Source organism: Pagrus pagrus, assembly GCF_965226575.1.
Source record: "Pagrus pagrus genome assembly, chromosome: 4".
NCBI classification, from domain to species: domain Eukaryota; kingdom Metazoa; phylum Chordata; class Actinopteri; order Spariformes; family Sparidae; genus Pagrus; species Pagrus pagrus.
This window is the reverse complement of record NC_140188.1, coordinates 34,050,042-34,066,166: the sequence shown is the minus strand read 5'-3', so window position 1 is coordinate 34,066,166 and position 16,125 is coordinate 34,050,042. Positions and strand designations below refer to the sequence as shown.

Sequence of the window (16,125 nt, the reverse complement as noted above, 5' to 3'; positions counted from 1 at the left end):
CGTGACACCCCTAGTAAGCACACATTCTCAACCAGAGGAACTTTCGCTGAGTACACAACAGCCACAGTGCAGTGGAATGGTAAGTATAACTTGAGCGGTTCATGCTGCTTGAAATTACCATATATTCAGAGATTCTATCCTTTATTTGCGTAATGATTCACAGGCCTTTATTTCCAACAGGCTTACATTAGAGACGAGGCTAAGCTTCATCATATTTTTGTAATGACCTGCTCTACTTTCTGATCTGCTCCTATTTGTATTTGCTGTTAACAAACTCAACACTTCTCCATGTTTACTTGATAAATTCAAATTACATCAACAGAGTCAAGCCATACTCAACTCTCTTCTGTTACACAAATACGTTTTCATGCACTAATAGTTTTCCACTTTGACAGTAGATTAAAAAAAGGTCTATCACCTGCTCAGATGTTTCACATTAAAAATATTCAAGTAGCTCCAAAGATGCAGAGCCAATGCTCAGCTGATTCGGGTGCAGAGTCAGACTTTCTAGAACAGGGGCAGTGTTTCCTCTACATTCATTTAAAAGTGATGGACCAAAGAGGTGTAGAAAGTTCTTGATTTTAACATGCATCATGATGTGGACATTGAACATTCTGCATCGATGCACGAGAGCATAATCGGAATCTATGTTGATTGATTTTCAAGCTTCTGCTGGACAATAAAGTTGTAAAGTTACGGATTTGATTGGGGATGTTTCCTCAAAAGACTTGTGCTTCGTGTCAAAATGGCACTTCACATTGTGCTTTAATAATCACCACGGTTTCAAAACATGTCATACTGTTTTTGAACTGCCATTGGGAAGAATGAACATGTAGTGAGTCCATTCTTGATTAAAAGTTCTGTTTTTCGTTGTCCCCTTTTCTCCTTTGAGAGCAAGCCATGTCAAATAACTCTTCTCTGCCTCACTCAATTTTCTCAGGGTCTCTCATCTATGTGTGTACTCTGAAGCGTTTGTTTTTATTTTTATTTTCTTTATTTTTATGTGCAAGTAGGCAGGCCTGAAGGGGAAAAAAATACTGAGAAGAATAGCCAATCCAGCTTTTGATTGTGATCATCTGAACTGAAAGCTAATTTCAAGCTAATTTAAGAAATAAAATCCAGACACCGCTAGTAAACATCAGAGTCATATCAGATTCGGTAAACCGACCATTTACCAACAGGTGAAGAGCTCAGAGATTACTTTTTATCTATAATCCATGGGATTAAGAGAGGATTTATCTTCTCTCATGTTTATCAACCTGACTGCAGCAGTGATCTGTAGCGGTGACCTCCAATGACTTCTCTAAATTGTAATGTTGACTGCCGACTGTAGCTGGAAGAAAAATGTACTTTACTTCATGAACAAAATGTTACAGAGAGAAGAGGGGGAAAAGAAGAGAGGGAACCAGAGTCTCTGGTCAGCTGATTGATCTGAATGCAAACACAGAGATTTGCACACTTCGCATGTTGTCGCTCGCTAACAGCTACTGTAATCTACAGTAAAGTAATCTGGCTGTTAGAGACAAATAAACACTCCAGGAATAAACATGAATGATCCCACAATCAAATTTGCTTCAAGGGGCACTCCAGTAGCTCAATTCGTACAGCGTGCACCCCCCATGCATGTCATCCTCTGTCTCTCTCATCCAATTTCCTGTAACTCTTAAAGCTGTCCTGTCAAATAAACCTATGAAAGGCCAAAATAATAATTTTTTTTTTTAAAACTTGCTTCGCTGGTTGTAAAAGCACACAAAAGTTATTTTGTCATTGAAGTGTTGTTAAATTTAACTAAATTAGCACTGATTGATAACACAACGAGCTGGTGATACAAAATAAAATAAAAAAAAAAAGGATACATACAGTAGTAATCAAAAATTGGGAGAATGAATTACTGACAGCTAGCTGGCCTCTAGCAAATACCCAGTGGATATAAATGGTCGTCTAGTGAGTGATGGGGTCACACATACAATAATCACATAGACGTAAATTCTCATAGGGACGGGGGGGCACAACCCTCATCCCAAAGAGGGGTGGGTTAGAGCTCATTTCACAATGATTTCCAATTATTTGTTATGGGAACATTTTCTGAAATGTTTTGCAATTTTAAAAAAAATGTTTTGGTGAATTGCTACCAAAACATATAGCACACTTGTCCTGATTATTCTGCACATGATAATGCATTTCTTTTTTTTCCCGCTCGTGCTGGCATTGCTGTGAGAGGAGTAGCGCACCAATAAAACACAGAACTAGAGAAGGCAAGTTTTGAAGAATTTGCAGTTGTGAATGCTGGCTGTTGAAAAGCTGATATTAAATGTGCATTGCTGGCTCTTAAATTTTTTTTGTAAATGTGTGAAAAAGGTGGAACATTTTAATGTTTGTTGAAAAGCTGACCCTAAATGTGCACTGCTGGCTGTAATAAGTGGAAAAATACCAATCATGTATGACAGATGTGAAATATTGTAAGGTTTGTTGAAGAGCTGACACTAAACTGAATTGCCAGCTTTAATTTGTGAAGATAGGTAGCTGGGAAAGAATCAATTATAATGAATGAGGCAGAAAAAATAAATACATCTCATAATACATCAAAGAAGGGAACCACACGCACACGTTTGGCTGTTTGTATGCGTATGCCAAGTAATGCAAAATATACTCTGTGTGTGTGTGTGTGTGTGTGTGTGTGTGTGTGTGTGTGTGTGTGTGTGTGCGTGCGTGCATGCGTGTGTAGTCATGTGCACGTTCAAAACTACATTTGTTTTTCTTTTTTTTTCACAACTAATAAGAAGTATGGTGAATCACTCCGCATATTGTTGCTCACTAACAGCTACTGCAATCTACAGTAAAGTAATCTGGCTGTTTGAGGCAAATAAACACTTGGTAGAGCGTGCACCCCCCATGTACAGTGTCCTCACCACAGTGGCCTGGGCTCGAATCTGACCTGTGGCCCCTATGCTGCATGTCATCCTCTGTCTCTCTCATCCTATTTCCTGTAACTCTTAAAGCTGTCCTGTCAAATAAAGCTATGAAAGGCCAAAATAATAATAATTTTTAAAAAACTTGCTTCGCTGGTTGTAAAAATACAACATTAAACAACCAGCATTGCATATTTAAATCTATCTGACATGACTCAGACACAAATGTTCATGGACAAGGTAATGTTTTAGTTTTATTCACATAATGTCTAGGTGCATTCACAGACTTCCCTTAGCCCTGCACATGGTATTTGAGGAGTATACATACCAAACATGTTTTCACATTACCAATCTTCCCTTCTTATTACCTCCTAATTTTGAAGGGGCCATATTATGCTTTTGCTTAATCAGTGTGCTTGTTGCACTTCAGGCACACTGATACAGACATTTACACACTCTGATACAGAAGGTGGCTGTTTGCGCTCTGAAATTTGGTTTGCAATTAGAGATGTTCCGATACCATTTTTTCCCTCCCGATACCGTTTCCGATACTTACAGTACAGACCAAAAGTTTGGACACACCTTCTCATTCAAAGAGTTTTCTTTATTTTCATGACTATGAAAATTGTAGATTCACACTGAAGGCATCAAAACTATGAATTAACACATGTGGAATTATATACTTAACAAAAAAGTGTGAAACAACTGAAAATATGTCTTATATTCTAGGTTCTTCAAAGTAGCCACCTTTTGCTTTGATTACTGCTTCACACACTCTTGGCATTCTCTTGATGAGCTTCAAGAGGTAGTCACCTGAAATGGTCTTCCAACAGTCTTGAAGGAGTTCCCAGATATGCTTAGCACTTGTTGGCCCTTTTGCCTTCACTCTGCGGTCCAGCTCACCCCAAACCATCTCGATTGGGTTCAGGTCCGGTGACTGTGGAGGCCAGGTCATCTGGCGCAGCACCCCATCACTCTCCTTCTTGGTCAAATAGCCCTTACGCAGCCTGGAGGTGTGTTTGGGGTCATTGTCCTGTTGAAAAATAAATGATGGTCCAACTAAACGCAAACCGGATGGAATAGCATGCCGCTGCAAGATGCTGTGGTAGCCATGCTGGTTCAGTATGCCTTCAATTTTGAATAAATCCCCAACAGTGTCACCAGCAAAGCACCCCCACACCATCACACCTCCTCCTCCATGCTTCACGGTGGGAACCAGGCATGTAGAGTCCATCCGTTCACCTTTTCTGCGTCGCACAAAGACACGGTGGTTGGAACCAAAGATCTCAAATTTGGACTCATCAGACCAAAGCACAGATTTCCACTGGTCTAATGTCCATTCCTTGTGTTCTTTAGCCCAAACAAGTCTCTTCTGCTTGTTGCCTGTCCTTAGCAGTGGTTTCCTAGCAGCTATTCTACCATGAAGGCCTGATTCACACAGTCTCCTCTTAACAGCTGTTCTAGAGATGTGTCTGCTGCTAGAACTCTGTGTGGCATTGACCTGGTCTCTAATCTGAGCTGCTGTTTACCTGCGATTTCTGAGGCTGGTGACTCGGATGAACTTATCCTCCGCAGCAGAGGTGACTCTTGGTCTTCCTTTCCTGGGGCGGTCCTCATGTGAGCCAGTTTCTTTGTAGCGGTTTTTGCGACTGCACTTGGGGACACTTTCAAAGTTTTCCCAATTTTTCGGACTGACTGACCTTCATTTCTTAAAGTAATGATGGCCACTCGTTTTTCTTTACTTAGCTGCTTTTTTCTTGCCATAATACAAATTCTAACAGTCTATTCAGTAGGACTATCAGCTGTGTATCCACCTGACTTCTGCACAACACAACTGATGGTCCCAACCCCATTTATAAGGCAAGAAATCCCACTTATTAAACCTGACAGGGCACACCTGTGAAGTGAAAACCATTTCAGGTGACTACCTCTTGAAGCTCATCAAGAGAATGCAGAGTGTGTGCAAAGCAGTAATCAGAGCAAAAGGTGGCTACTTTGAAGAAACTAGAATATAAGGCGTATTTTCAGTTGTTTTACACTTTTTTGTTAAGTACATATTTCCACATGTGTTAATTCATAGTTTTGATGCCTTCAGTGTGAATCTACAATGTCAATAGTCATGAAAAGAAAGGAAACTCATTGAATGAGAAGGTGTGTCCAAACTTTTGGTCTGTACTGTATGCTGTGGGTATCGGCCGATACGAGTACCGATACCGATACCAGTGTGTTATAAAAAATGATATATATCATACTACGCCTGCATGACTGTGATATGATTATCATTGTGGTGAGGCCTGGCTCAGGTTAAACCCTTTGTAAAACATGAATGAATACAGCAAATGAAAGCCATTTATTTTTAAAAAGAATAGTATAAAGCCGAATTCAGCACAGAGCAGACAGGAAGTCAGACACAAAATAATAACATGACATCCGGTTAATTTTCAAAATAAAACACTCCGTGTTGATACAAGCACAAAAACCTCAAATAAGAGACAAATACGCGCTCTTCTTCTAATCCTTCAGTCGGGAACACTTCGTGTTGTTGTGTTTATAACACATACATATAACTGCGGTCGTGTGTGATTATGTAATCATCGCGGGAATTCCTCCGTTTCGTAACTCCAGCTGATCGGCGGAGCTGCGCTGTGGCGGACTCAAAACACAGCTGGTGGGGGTTGCCGGACGAGGACGCCGGAGCCAAACCGTCGGAGCCGTAACGCAGCGGACACGTATCCGGTAGAATTTCGGAGCTAACGGAGCTAGGCTAATAAATGACGTGGTATCGGATCGGTGCCTGGACTCCAGTACTCGCCGATACCGATGCCGGCATTTTCGGCAGTATCGGAGGCATTTCCGATACTGGCATTGGAATCGGAACAACTCTATTTGCAATCCAACAATAAACCAGAGAAAAGAACAATAACAAGAACAACAACAAGAAAAATAACAAGAACAAGAAGAAAAAGAAGAGAAGAATACAACACAATTGTAATTTACAACACATCTTCCACAAGGGTTCAGAGAGGAGGGGAAAAAAAGAGGGAAGGGAGTTTTAACTTAACTTTTAACTACATTTTTAAGTCTTATAAGCTATAGAATATCAAATCATCCATCTTTGCTCACTACATATTATCCTTTCCTACCCTAAGGTGTACATAAACTACAGGTTTATTAGAAGCCATTAGAAGCAGGTAATCATCAGTTGTTGGTATCAGGTGAATATAAATCTAAACTAAACAACCAATGGATACAAAGAGTTTTGGAAGTGGTGGATCGCCTCAGCTGGCAGCAGTGACACAGACTGCAATTACTGCAACTTAATCCTTGTGGGAAACTCCGCTCGACAAAGTACGTCTGCTAAAAGGGCTTTTTTTTTTTTTTTTTGGCTACTGTTAGGCTTAAATTGTTACTTCAAGTGTATGACAAAATTATAGAAGGATCCTCACACAAACGGACCCTTTTCTTAAAGAGTAAGATCCTTTATGTTTAACCAGAAACAGCAGTTATATCACTCTCGTCAAAGCCTCCAGACGCCATTGACAAAACCAGTCAATGTAAAACACAACAGAAACATAATACAACTTATCAACACTGTCTTATTTTTTAAAAATGTATTTGGTTGAAATTAACCCTCAAGTCACCAAGTCAGATCTGAAAATATTCTAGCAAAAATAGTTTTCCCTCCATTGCTTCTCTGATGCCCAGGATCTCTCTCACTCCTTTCCCGATATTTTACATCTAACTAACAAGTAGTAGGTAGTGTGCCATTAACTGTTTTTTTCATGTTGCTTTTCACAAAAGTCTATGACGTTTATTATTTCATGCAAGTTTATATTGTTTTAATGTTGATAATGTTACTGCAGATGTAGCCCAGCTAGCGTTAGTTTTGTTTTTTTATGGATGCCCTTTGTGTGTGTGGGCATGTGTGTGTGCTGTATATAAATGTACTTCATAGACATGGCCTTAAGGTAGCAACATAGATACATGAAGGAAGAAATGGCCATGATGGAAGAATTCATTTGCTTAGCAACATTATGTAACTTTGATTAGCACTCAGCAGTTTGCTTGCTCAAACATAAAGGTGTAATGCTAGTGGCCTGCTGGGCAGTCAGGCCAAGGCACATATGCAATGCTCCAGATTAACTTTTTACACTGGTGCACCAATTTTTTTCATTTGGTTGCACCAGCACATAATTACATTCTAATATAATTTCCTAACACATTATGTTAATGTTTATAAACATAAGCTAGTGGCAGGTGAATGAAATTAACTGGGTTAGTTAACATTATAGGCAGAGCGATACATCGGTTGGCTGATATTATCAGCCAATATTGGCCTATCACACATATGTCGCTATTGGTGTATATGTTGTCCGATATGCACTTACATGAAAACTTTTTTTTTATTGATTATAATTCAGCAAAAGTAATTGTCATTGTAGTTTACTGCTTCATTTTACACAGTGAAATTGATTGTTAATCTGTAAAATATCCTGCCTCTATTACAGATCTCAGTCAAAAGTGTTGATAACCCCACATTTTAGGGATCATTGAAAAAATGGTGTTTATATCAGCCAATGTATTGATATAAGAATGCTTTACTCCCTGATATCTGTATCCAAAAATAAAATATTGGTCGAGCTCAGCTTTAAAGAACTTACATACACATATGCATACACATCTGTGCACAACTGCCTTTCACCTGTTCTACTGGATAATACATGTCGTCACTGTACTCGAATACTTTGTATCCCAGTTATTACACATTGTGTATACATTAGCTGACCATTGTCAACAAAAGGCTGCGGTATGTCATAGTGTTTGAACAGATGTGTAGATTACTGAATACATTTTGTCCATTTTTCAAACAGTTGTTTTAGTTTCCAATTATGTCACTACAGTGTAAAAATCGACTTGCAGAGCTCTGGAAGTGACTTGAGGTATTCATCACAGTAAACATGAATTGCTTTACTCTTTATTGTTGTCCATTAACTTACATTAGTTATAATTACTTTCAACTATTGTTGCAGTTTCAAATGCAGATATTTGAAATGTTGACACAAGATTAGAACAAAAATAATCTAACCAACAAAATCAACGACAACAACTGTAAAAGTTAATCAAAGGCTGTTAGTGATTCATGGGAAGAGTGCCTGTCTGGAATTAAGCTGCAACAATACAGTCTAAGTGTATGTGCATGGCTTTTCGTAAAATGAGCTAAAACATGCATAAATACAAGTAAGTCTGTTATGGAAATATAGTGCAATACACTTACCAGACAACCCCAAATGCCCCATAGCCGATAGGCCTGTCAGGCTCTATATCCAGCTGTTGTTGTAGGTGGCGCGTGTGTTGTTGCTGTTGATGCTGCTGCTGATGGTGGTGGTGGTGGTGGTGGTGGTGAGCTTTGACAGCAGCGGCGGCTTGAATCTGGGCGGGAGCCGCAGCCGCGGCCGGACCGGGGGCTTGTCCCGGGGCAGGAGAGGGGAAGTAGGGCTGGTGCTGCCCGGTGTTAAGCATCACCGCCGCAGCAGCAGCCGTGGAGGTATGTTGCTGGACTGTGTGCACGGCGGCGGCGGAGCCCGGATGCTGCAAGTGATGCTGGCCCGTGTGGTGATGATGGTGCATGTGGGGAGGCTGAAGGTGCTGGAGCTGGTGGTGGTGGTGCGGGTGATGGGCAGCCACTGCTGAGGACCCACCGTTGTAAGCAGCCATCATTTTTGTAACATTTGTAGCCGTTGTGCCGCACAGAGCCATTCAATGATGCTGAAAAGCCTCCGCTCAGAACCTGCTTCTAATAGTGATGATGAGGGCTACCAGGCTGCAACACTACGACTAATGAAACTTTTAGAAAACATATAGAAACCGATGTGTGTGTGTGTGTGTGTGGGGGGGGGGGGGGTGTTAGATGATCCAACAACAGCTACTTCGAATCTGCGGAGAGAGTAACTACTCTGGTGAGCCACCTTATCATAATGCCAACAAGGATCTGACCCACTTCCTCTAAATTATTTTTTGCTTGCACACCATTAGGCTACTGTAGCCTGAGGCTAACAATCATATCCTAACATGAGCATGTATAATGTAGCAAGGACCACACGAGTTTAAAAATCTGTGAAGCCCTAATAGTGTCACTACCAACACAGATAAATCAAACGTATTTCATAGAAAACAACCCGCACCCCCCTCAATAAATTAAAAAAAAAAAGTCAGTGGCCCTAGATCTCCCTCATGATAGAGGTGGCGCCCCCCTCGTCCTGATGAAGTTCAGTTTCCCCGTATTGATAAAACAGTGTGGTCTAAAGCATGTCACGGAAGCAGCGCATACATATTTTAAAAGTGTACAAGTTTGCCAAACGCTCTGGTCCAGCACCGTTGCTCTTCCCACCACCGGGGCTCCACAAGACTTGGAAATCGCATCTATTATTCCAAACTGAATCCTCCTTCGGATGTGTGCGCAGGCCAGACTGCTACTTTGTACATAAGGGTAATCTTCGTGCTGTAATTAACGCTGCTGATCCGGTGCAGAGGAGTATCCCAGCCCAGGCCACAATACAACAGCGCACGCAGGCAGGCGCAGGCCTCGGCCATCGACTCCACTCACATATTACACCAATCCACTGAGCTACGCTCCTGGTAAGAAATCCCCATCATTCTGACAGAGGTAACGAGGCTTCGAACATGACTCAAAAAACCAAAAGACAAATCCTCACAGACGGCTAACAGGAGACCTATTTCCCCCATCGACAGTCTTGTTTTTAGTATGTTTTACACTGTCCTCTCGCTGCTCATATGCAATACATCCAGGGAGATGAAATAACAACGCAGTAAAAACGGAAAGTTAAATCCTTTTCATGCGGAATAAATTATCCTGCTACCAGTAGATAGAGAGAAGGCAGCTGTATTCAACCTGACAGATTGGAGCTAGCTAATCGGTGTCCGTGTCGCCAAATCAAAACAGTATTCCTTTCGTTTGTACCGCTGTCGGTGAGCCAGCCCTGCTGTCTGCTTAGAAAGAGGAAGCCACTCGGCTGAATCTCTACGCTTTGGGCCCACGACGCTCCGTTGTCACTGACATGACAAAACTATTGGTCACAAGGCAAATAAAATAAGCAGTTTATCCAACATGGTGAACAAAACCTTCCCACTCGGAGATAAGATTATGCAGGAAGACCAGCCAATCCCCTACCGCACCGCAATGACGTAATGGTAATCTCCTTGATTGTCACTGCACGCAGCCAGTGGCGCGTGCTGGCTGGGGTGACAGCGGGGCTGACTGCTGTTCTAAAGGCCCAATGATATCATCATCATCATCACATTAAAACAGTGATAACAAACTGTTCACTTCAATTTGATAAAATATCGGTTCCAATAGACATGTGTGTGTGTTAGAAGAAGGAAACAGGGATAGTAAGTTTGGATTGAATAGGTCTACAGAATCATATTGCCAGGGGAATGGTAATATAAAGGTATATTTGGTGCAAAAGTCCTGAGCAGTTGTGACAGTGAATTTGTATCTGTAGAAAAAGAGTCACACATATGAAAACTATCAGTAAAGTTGAAGTCACAGAGAAGGAGTTGCACACCTGTAGAATTTTTTTCTTGTCCCACAAATACAACTCAACAGTTACACCTTCTCAAATTCTTCATTACAACTGCACAAATCCTCTGTTACAAATCACAAATCAAGAAATTCTTGCTCTCACACATTTTGCTCCAATTACTGCAGCAAAAATGGTGCAAAACACATTTGCACACCTGTATCAAAGAATGTGAAGATGTGGACAAAATTTTAACATCTGTAAATCAGTATGTGAGCTGCTGCGGGTCACAAATGCCGTTTTCCTCTTTCAAATCACAAGTCCCCCGCGCTCTGACTTTTGCACCAAATATCTCAGCGTAGTTGGGGCAAAAGTGATTTGTGTACCTGCAAACGCGATTCGTATCTGTAGAGAATGGGGCGGGCTTTGTTCGGGGATCAGAGAACCCCAGTTGGCCAGTTCTTCTTCTTCTTTGAGTCATAATGGTGTTAGGCAGAGTTGCTTATATGCCATTGCCGCCACCTATTGGACTGGAGCGTGGAGCCGACCGTGGCATCTTAACAGCAAAACATCCCGCCTAGCCATCAGCCAGAGCTGCTGTCACGCCTTGTAGTGTTGGGAAGTTCAACTTTTTTACTGACTCGGATCTTTTACTCTCGAACAGTAAATTGAACAAATCTTTTTTTGAGTCATTTTGTTCATTTCGTTCATTTTTACAGCGGGTGGCGCTGTAGCCCTCTTGTGGGCATTGTAAAAAAGACTGCGGTTCTCAAATACTTAACACTGAAGGCAACATGGTTTGCTTCAGCTGACAAAGCATAATAAACAAAATGCCACAAGCAATTAAAACCATATGAAAACCTAGGAAAGCAAATACACACCACAATAAACTGACTGTATCCTGTATCCTCCCTGCCATTGTTGTTTAACAGCACGACAGTGACTAGGTAGCTGTCACGTGACAAATGAATGAGAGACCGATCCGAGAACGAACGTACTGCTCGTCACACAGCCTGAGCTGCTTGTCACATGACAAATGAACGATCCGGATGAATGAGAACGAACAAGAACAAACCGTTCAGCGTGAGCTGCCTGTCACGTGACAAATGAACGATCCGGATGAACGAGAACGAACGAGAACGAACCTTTCATCGTGAGCTGCTTGTCACGTGACATATGAACAAGAGACCGATCCATATGAACGATCCGTAGGCCTATGAACGAACGGTTGTGCTTACTGCTCGTCACACAGCCTGAGCGGCCTGGCTGTCACGTGACAAATGAACGAGGACCTGAGGACGGACGCACAGTTGAGTGAGTCATGAACTAATCATTTCGGTTTCCTGTCCTCCTGACTGAGCTTATGCAGCTGCCATGTGGCGAGGGAAGGTACTGCAGGAAAATGAACGAATCACTCACTGAGACGACTCATTACTCCCGAGTCATAAAAAAGATTAGTTCATATTGAACAAATCGTTCACAAACGTAACATCACTAACCCTTGAATAGATCGCCTTGACTCAGCGGAGGAGTTGGCGTCTGATGTTTAAGGTACGTATGTTTTCTGATATCACCACCATTATACGTTTGTGTATCGTTTTATTATGCACTCCAGTCAGCTACGTTGGTGAAACATGTTTAGTTAGGTTAGCTCCCCTTGCTTCCCGAAACGTAACGTAGCTAGCTAAGAAGAAACGTTAACATAGCTAACGTTTCTTGCTATCTAGTCTTCTGTCGCCATTCATATTCAATTATGTGCATTGATTCTGTTTTGCCTTCTAGAAAAATGTTTTGCTTTCTAGAAAAATGTCAGATCAGGCTGGGTCTTCCCAGGTGAGTGTCATGAGAATTTACTATGATAAGAAAACCATGGTTAACATGCTTTTTTGGGGGGGGGGGGTAACATAACCAACGTTATAAAGCAAGAAATCTCTGTTGGTAGTAGTTTGTTAATTGCATATGTAGAGAACCGTTCACCCTATCTACTTCTCACTTGGTACATGTGTTGCTAATGACCCAAGGATATGTTGTGTGGAATTTGGACACGCAACACTTTCAATAATAATATACTTCAATTAAACAAGGGAACACGCACTCCCCCTTTTGGTCGCAGTACACTACAGACCAACTCTTTTTCACTCCCAGTGAGTTACGAGCACGATCTGATAACCTAAAGTAACTATAGTTGCCGTGTTTATTTAGCAGGTGTCTAACATAACAAGGCTATTTGAAAACTGTGGGCCACAGCCAGTTCCCTAACTTTCCTAAAGTTAACCCATTTTCCCCGTGAAGCAGAGTGTATTAAACCGGTGTTTTTAATCACAAGTAGCCCCTACTTGTGTGTTTTTCGGTGAACCACAGTGTATTTCATCGGTGTTTCTGATCGTGAGTAGTTGGACTTGGTGAGTCTATTTCCCCAATGAATGACCTGAATCGCGCACTCCTCCGCTCATGAGTTTCTAATATAATGTTGAAAAATAAATACATAGATATACAATTTGCTCATGTATACCTCAAAAAACATAAATGTGTCAAGTTTGAGTTATTCTGCATTTCAATTCAGAGAAAGTTTGTATATAATTACATTGCTGTATGTGTCATAGCAGTCTTTTTGAATATGAGCTCTATGAGCTCTCTGTTGTTTTTATTATTATTATTATTATTATTATTATTATTATTATTATTATTATAAATATACAGCAGTGACATGGACATTAGATGATGATGATCAGGTGATTGAATAAAATATTGAAATATTAATAAGATAAGTTCTGCAATTTATTTGGGGTAAATTAATTTTTATTTTAATTGAGTAATAAAACAATATACTTCAGTATAATCTATAAATTAGTGGTGAAGAGTTTTTAGAGAAATCATTAAAAAAAACTATAGCGAGACCGATGTAGAGAGAGAGAGAGTTAGGGTTAAGCCTCTCTCTACATGTAAGATAAGATATTCCTTTATTCTTCACACAACAGGGAAATTCACATGTCAAGTTAACCCTAACCCCCTCTCTCTGTCTCAGTATTGCTGGTTATACAAGGCGTCAGCTAATTGGAGTTGTAATGTTAACCTTTCGACAAATCTGCACAGCAACACCAGAGGTCAAACAATTGGCCTGTTACAAAGAGGCAGATTTTGAACCAGCACTGCACTACTTTGTATTGATGTTAGGAATACCATAGTTAAGTAAAGGGATGTCAGAGTTTACATTACAGTTAATTTAAAATGTAAATTTCCCATTAATGACTGTATTTCTCCTGCAGGAGAGTGCACCTTGTAGTAGGTGCATTTTGGTAGAACTACCAAATGCCATATTGAAGTACAATTGACATGTCTGTTATGTAATAAATATAATAGTCCATATAATAGGGGTGTAACATTTCATTTTAACAACGATTCGATTCATATCACGATTTGTGGTTGTCAATATGATTCAAGGACGATCTTGGTTCACTTAGAACAATACGATACGATTCAGTGACTTGAAATCGATTCAGTAACTTTTTAGCCAAAAATTCAACCAGTGTGACTGTGAAATAAATATTTTCTGCTCTCATTTCCAATATAAGAAGAGTACAGTAAGTGCAACCAACATTTCTTCAGGTTGAAGGTTTATATGCTACTTCTGCTGTTGTTTACAACATGAAAAGAGTAGTTGTTGCTATCTGAGATTTGCACTGCTGCCGGCGCGTGCCGATGACGTCACAGACAGTCAGACTGAATCGAGTCACGTTTAACGTGTCTTTATCGTTAAAAGTGCTTAAAAAACACACATCCATTAAGTTTGTCGTGCTTAAATCCAATGTGCAATTTCCAAGTATCGATACAATCGATTCTTCCATTCCATCTACCATTTCAAACGATTTTTAATCGATATATGTCGAGCCGGGCACAGATCGATGTAGTTGGATCGTAGGAACATAAATCCAGAAAATCGATGTAGTAGATGAATCGTTACACCCCTACCATATAATCAACAATACATTAGAAAAAGCTTTTTGCAAAAGTGAGTCTGTTATGTGTAAACATGCTGTCTTGCAAATTTTGCACAGTTTCCAAATGCATCTAATTACATGTCAGTCAGCAGTTTGTGTGCTTCTGCACTGCATAAGAGGTGAAAGGGACAGCAGACCTCATGCACACACAGCTGCTCAGTCTACTGCCACTTGACCTACCACAGCTGCTCAGCCTACTGCCTCTGGGCCTACTAGCAGCAGACCTGTAAGACCAGCCACTGTACACCAGGAGATGCAAAGGTAAGTGACTGTTTGACTAAAATTAGAATATGTAATGTTTTATTATCTTTACTTAATAAGAAAAAGTTTCATAGTGTTCTAAATGTTTTCAACAGTTGAAAGCCTCTATGGCAACACAATGCAAAGCATTTATCCAAGATTTAGGTTGTTTTTTTTTTCTTGCTACATCCTTTCTTACTACATTGTTGCAAGTGATTTGTAGCAGTTGTATGCGTCAGTGAAGGAATTACTAAAAACTTGGCAATACTGCCTGTATCAACAACACCAGTATACTGCATGTATTTAAACTGACAATGGATAAAATGGTTGTATTTTCATGAAGTTAGAGTAGAGTAATGTCGAATTTAACGGTTTAAGTATTGAAACAATTACATTTATTTCAAAAATTTGTCCTTTGATATTTAGATTTTCACTCAATAACTGTCTATGCTTCATCCAAGGTGTTTCCCAGCATTGTATTCTGGAGGCCAGAAACGCAAAAGGAAGTCAGCAGATCCTCCATGCATGTCAGTGGTAAAATTTATTGAACTACAGTTCTGCCTACAACCTACAAACACAGACAAAACACCAAAGGATGAGGCAACGCTCCTGCAAGCAGGTCTCGGAAGGCAGACCATAAATGTGCCTGACGATGCAGATCACGCAGAGGTGAGCCTTAAGAATAAGTCAACAATGAACTCAAACAACATCATAGTGATTTTTCAGCTGATATTTCAAATCTTGTGATTTCTGTCATGGCCACCATACTGCTGGTAGATAGTGGGCAGTCCATTCATCATTAAGCTTTTTCACTTCATCTGATAGAGAAACACCGGTCGTAAAGATACTAAATCCTGATGATATGCTATTGTTAGTGATGGCACAGTTGTATTGATTAACCAGCAAGGTGGCAGAACTGCTAGTTACATTACCAAAATATCAGAGCTCATTCACATCAAATCACTTTTGCTCTGCTGATCTCTGATATTTACACTGTGATGGCACACCTGTCGCCTGCTCTGCTCTCTTGCAAGAGCCTGGGTGGGTCATCACTGTAACTGGCTGCACCTGAGAGGTGGGAGGGGCAAAAGTCTCAAATGGGCTGCTCTCCCAGGCTGATCTCTTACTCTCTGGGTAGCTTCATCTTAACCTCATGGCCTCTTCATTGTTTTAGTTATGCTTTTGGTTTTGGTTTGTGCATCTATTACAATGCTCTATTTTTCCCAAGTATCATTATTATTGTCAACCATCTCTCTAGCACATTAACTGGACTGTGATCTTTTTCTGCCGTCTACAGCTGATGACATTATTAAAAGTGTGTCCACAATGACAGCATTGCTAACTTTTTCCAGATAAGCAGAGTACTGTTGGAAGAATTTCCCAAAATGCGAGATGTGCGTGGTGGATGGCTGCTCAAAAAAGCTTCAGGTGATATTT

The 16,125-nt window shown here is 40.6% G+C and overlaps 1 protein-coding gene across 1 annotated transcript in view; it reads right to left on the bottom strand.

The window, feature by feature from the left end:
- nlk2 (nemo-like kinase, type 2) overlaps positions 1 to 10,048 on the bottom strand; it is a 75,527-nt gene extending 65,479 nt beyond the window's left edge. The window contains exon 1 of the mRNA XM_084351682.1: positions 8,185 to 10,048. Within this exon, the coding sequence (XP_084207808.1) occupies positions 8,185 to 8,666 (482 nt within the window). The 5' untranslated portion in view covers positions 8,667 to 10,048. The remainder of the gene's footprint in view (positions 1 to 8,184) is intronic.
- Positions 10,049 to 16,125: the final 6,077 nt, after the last annotated feature.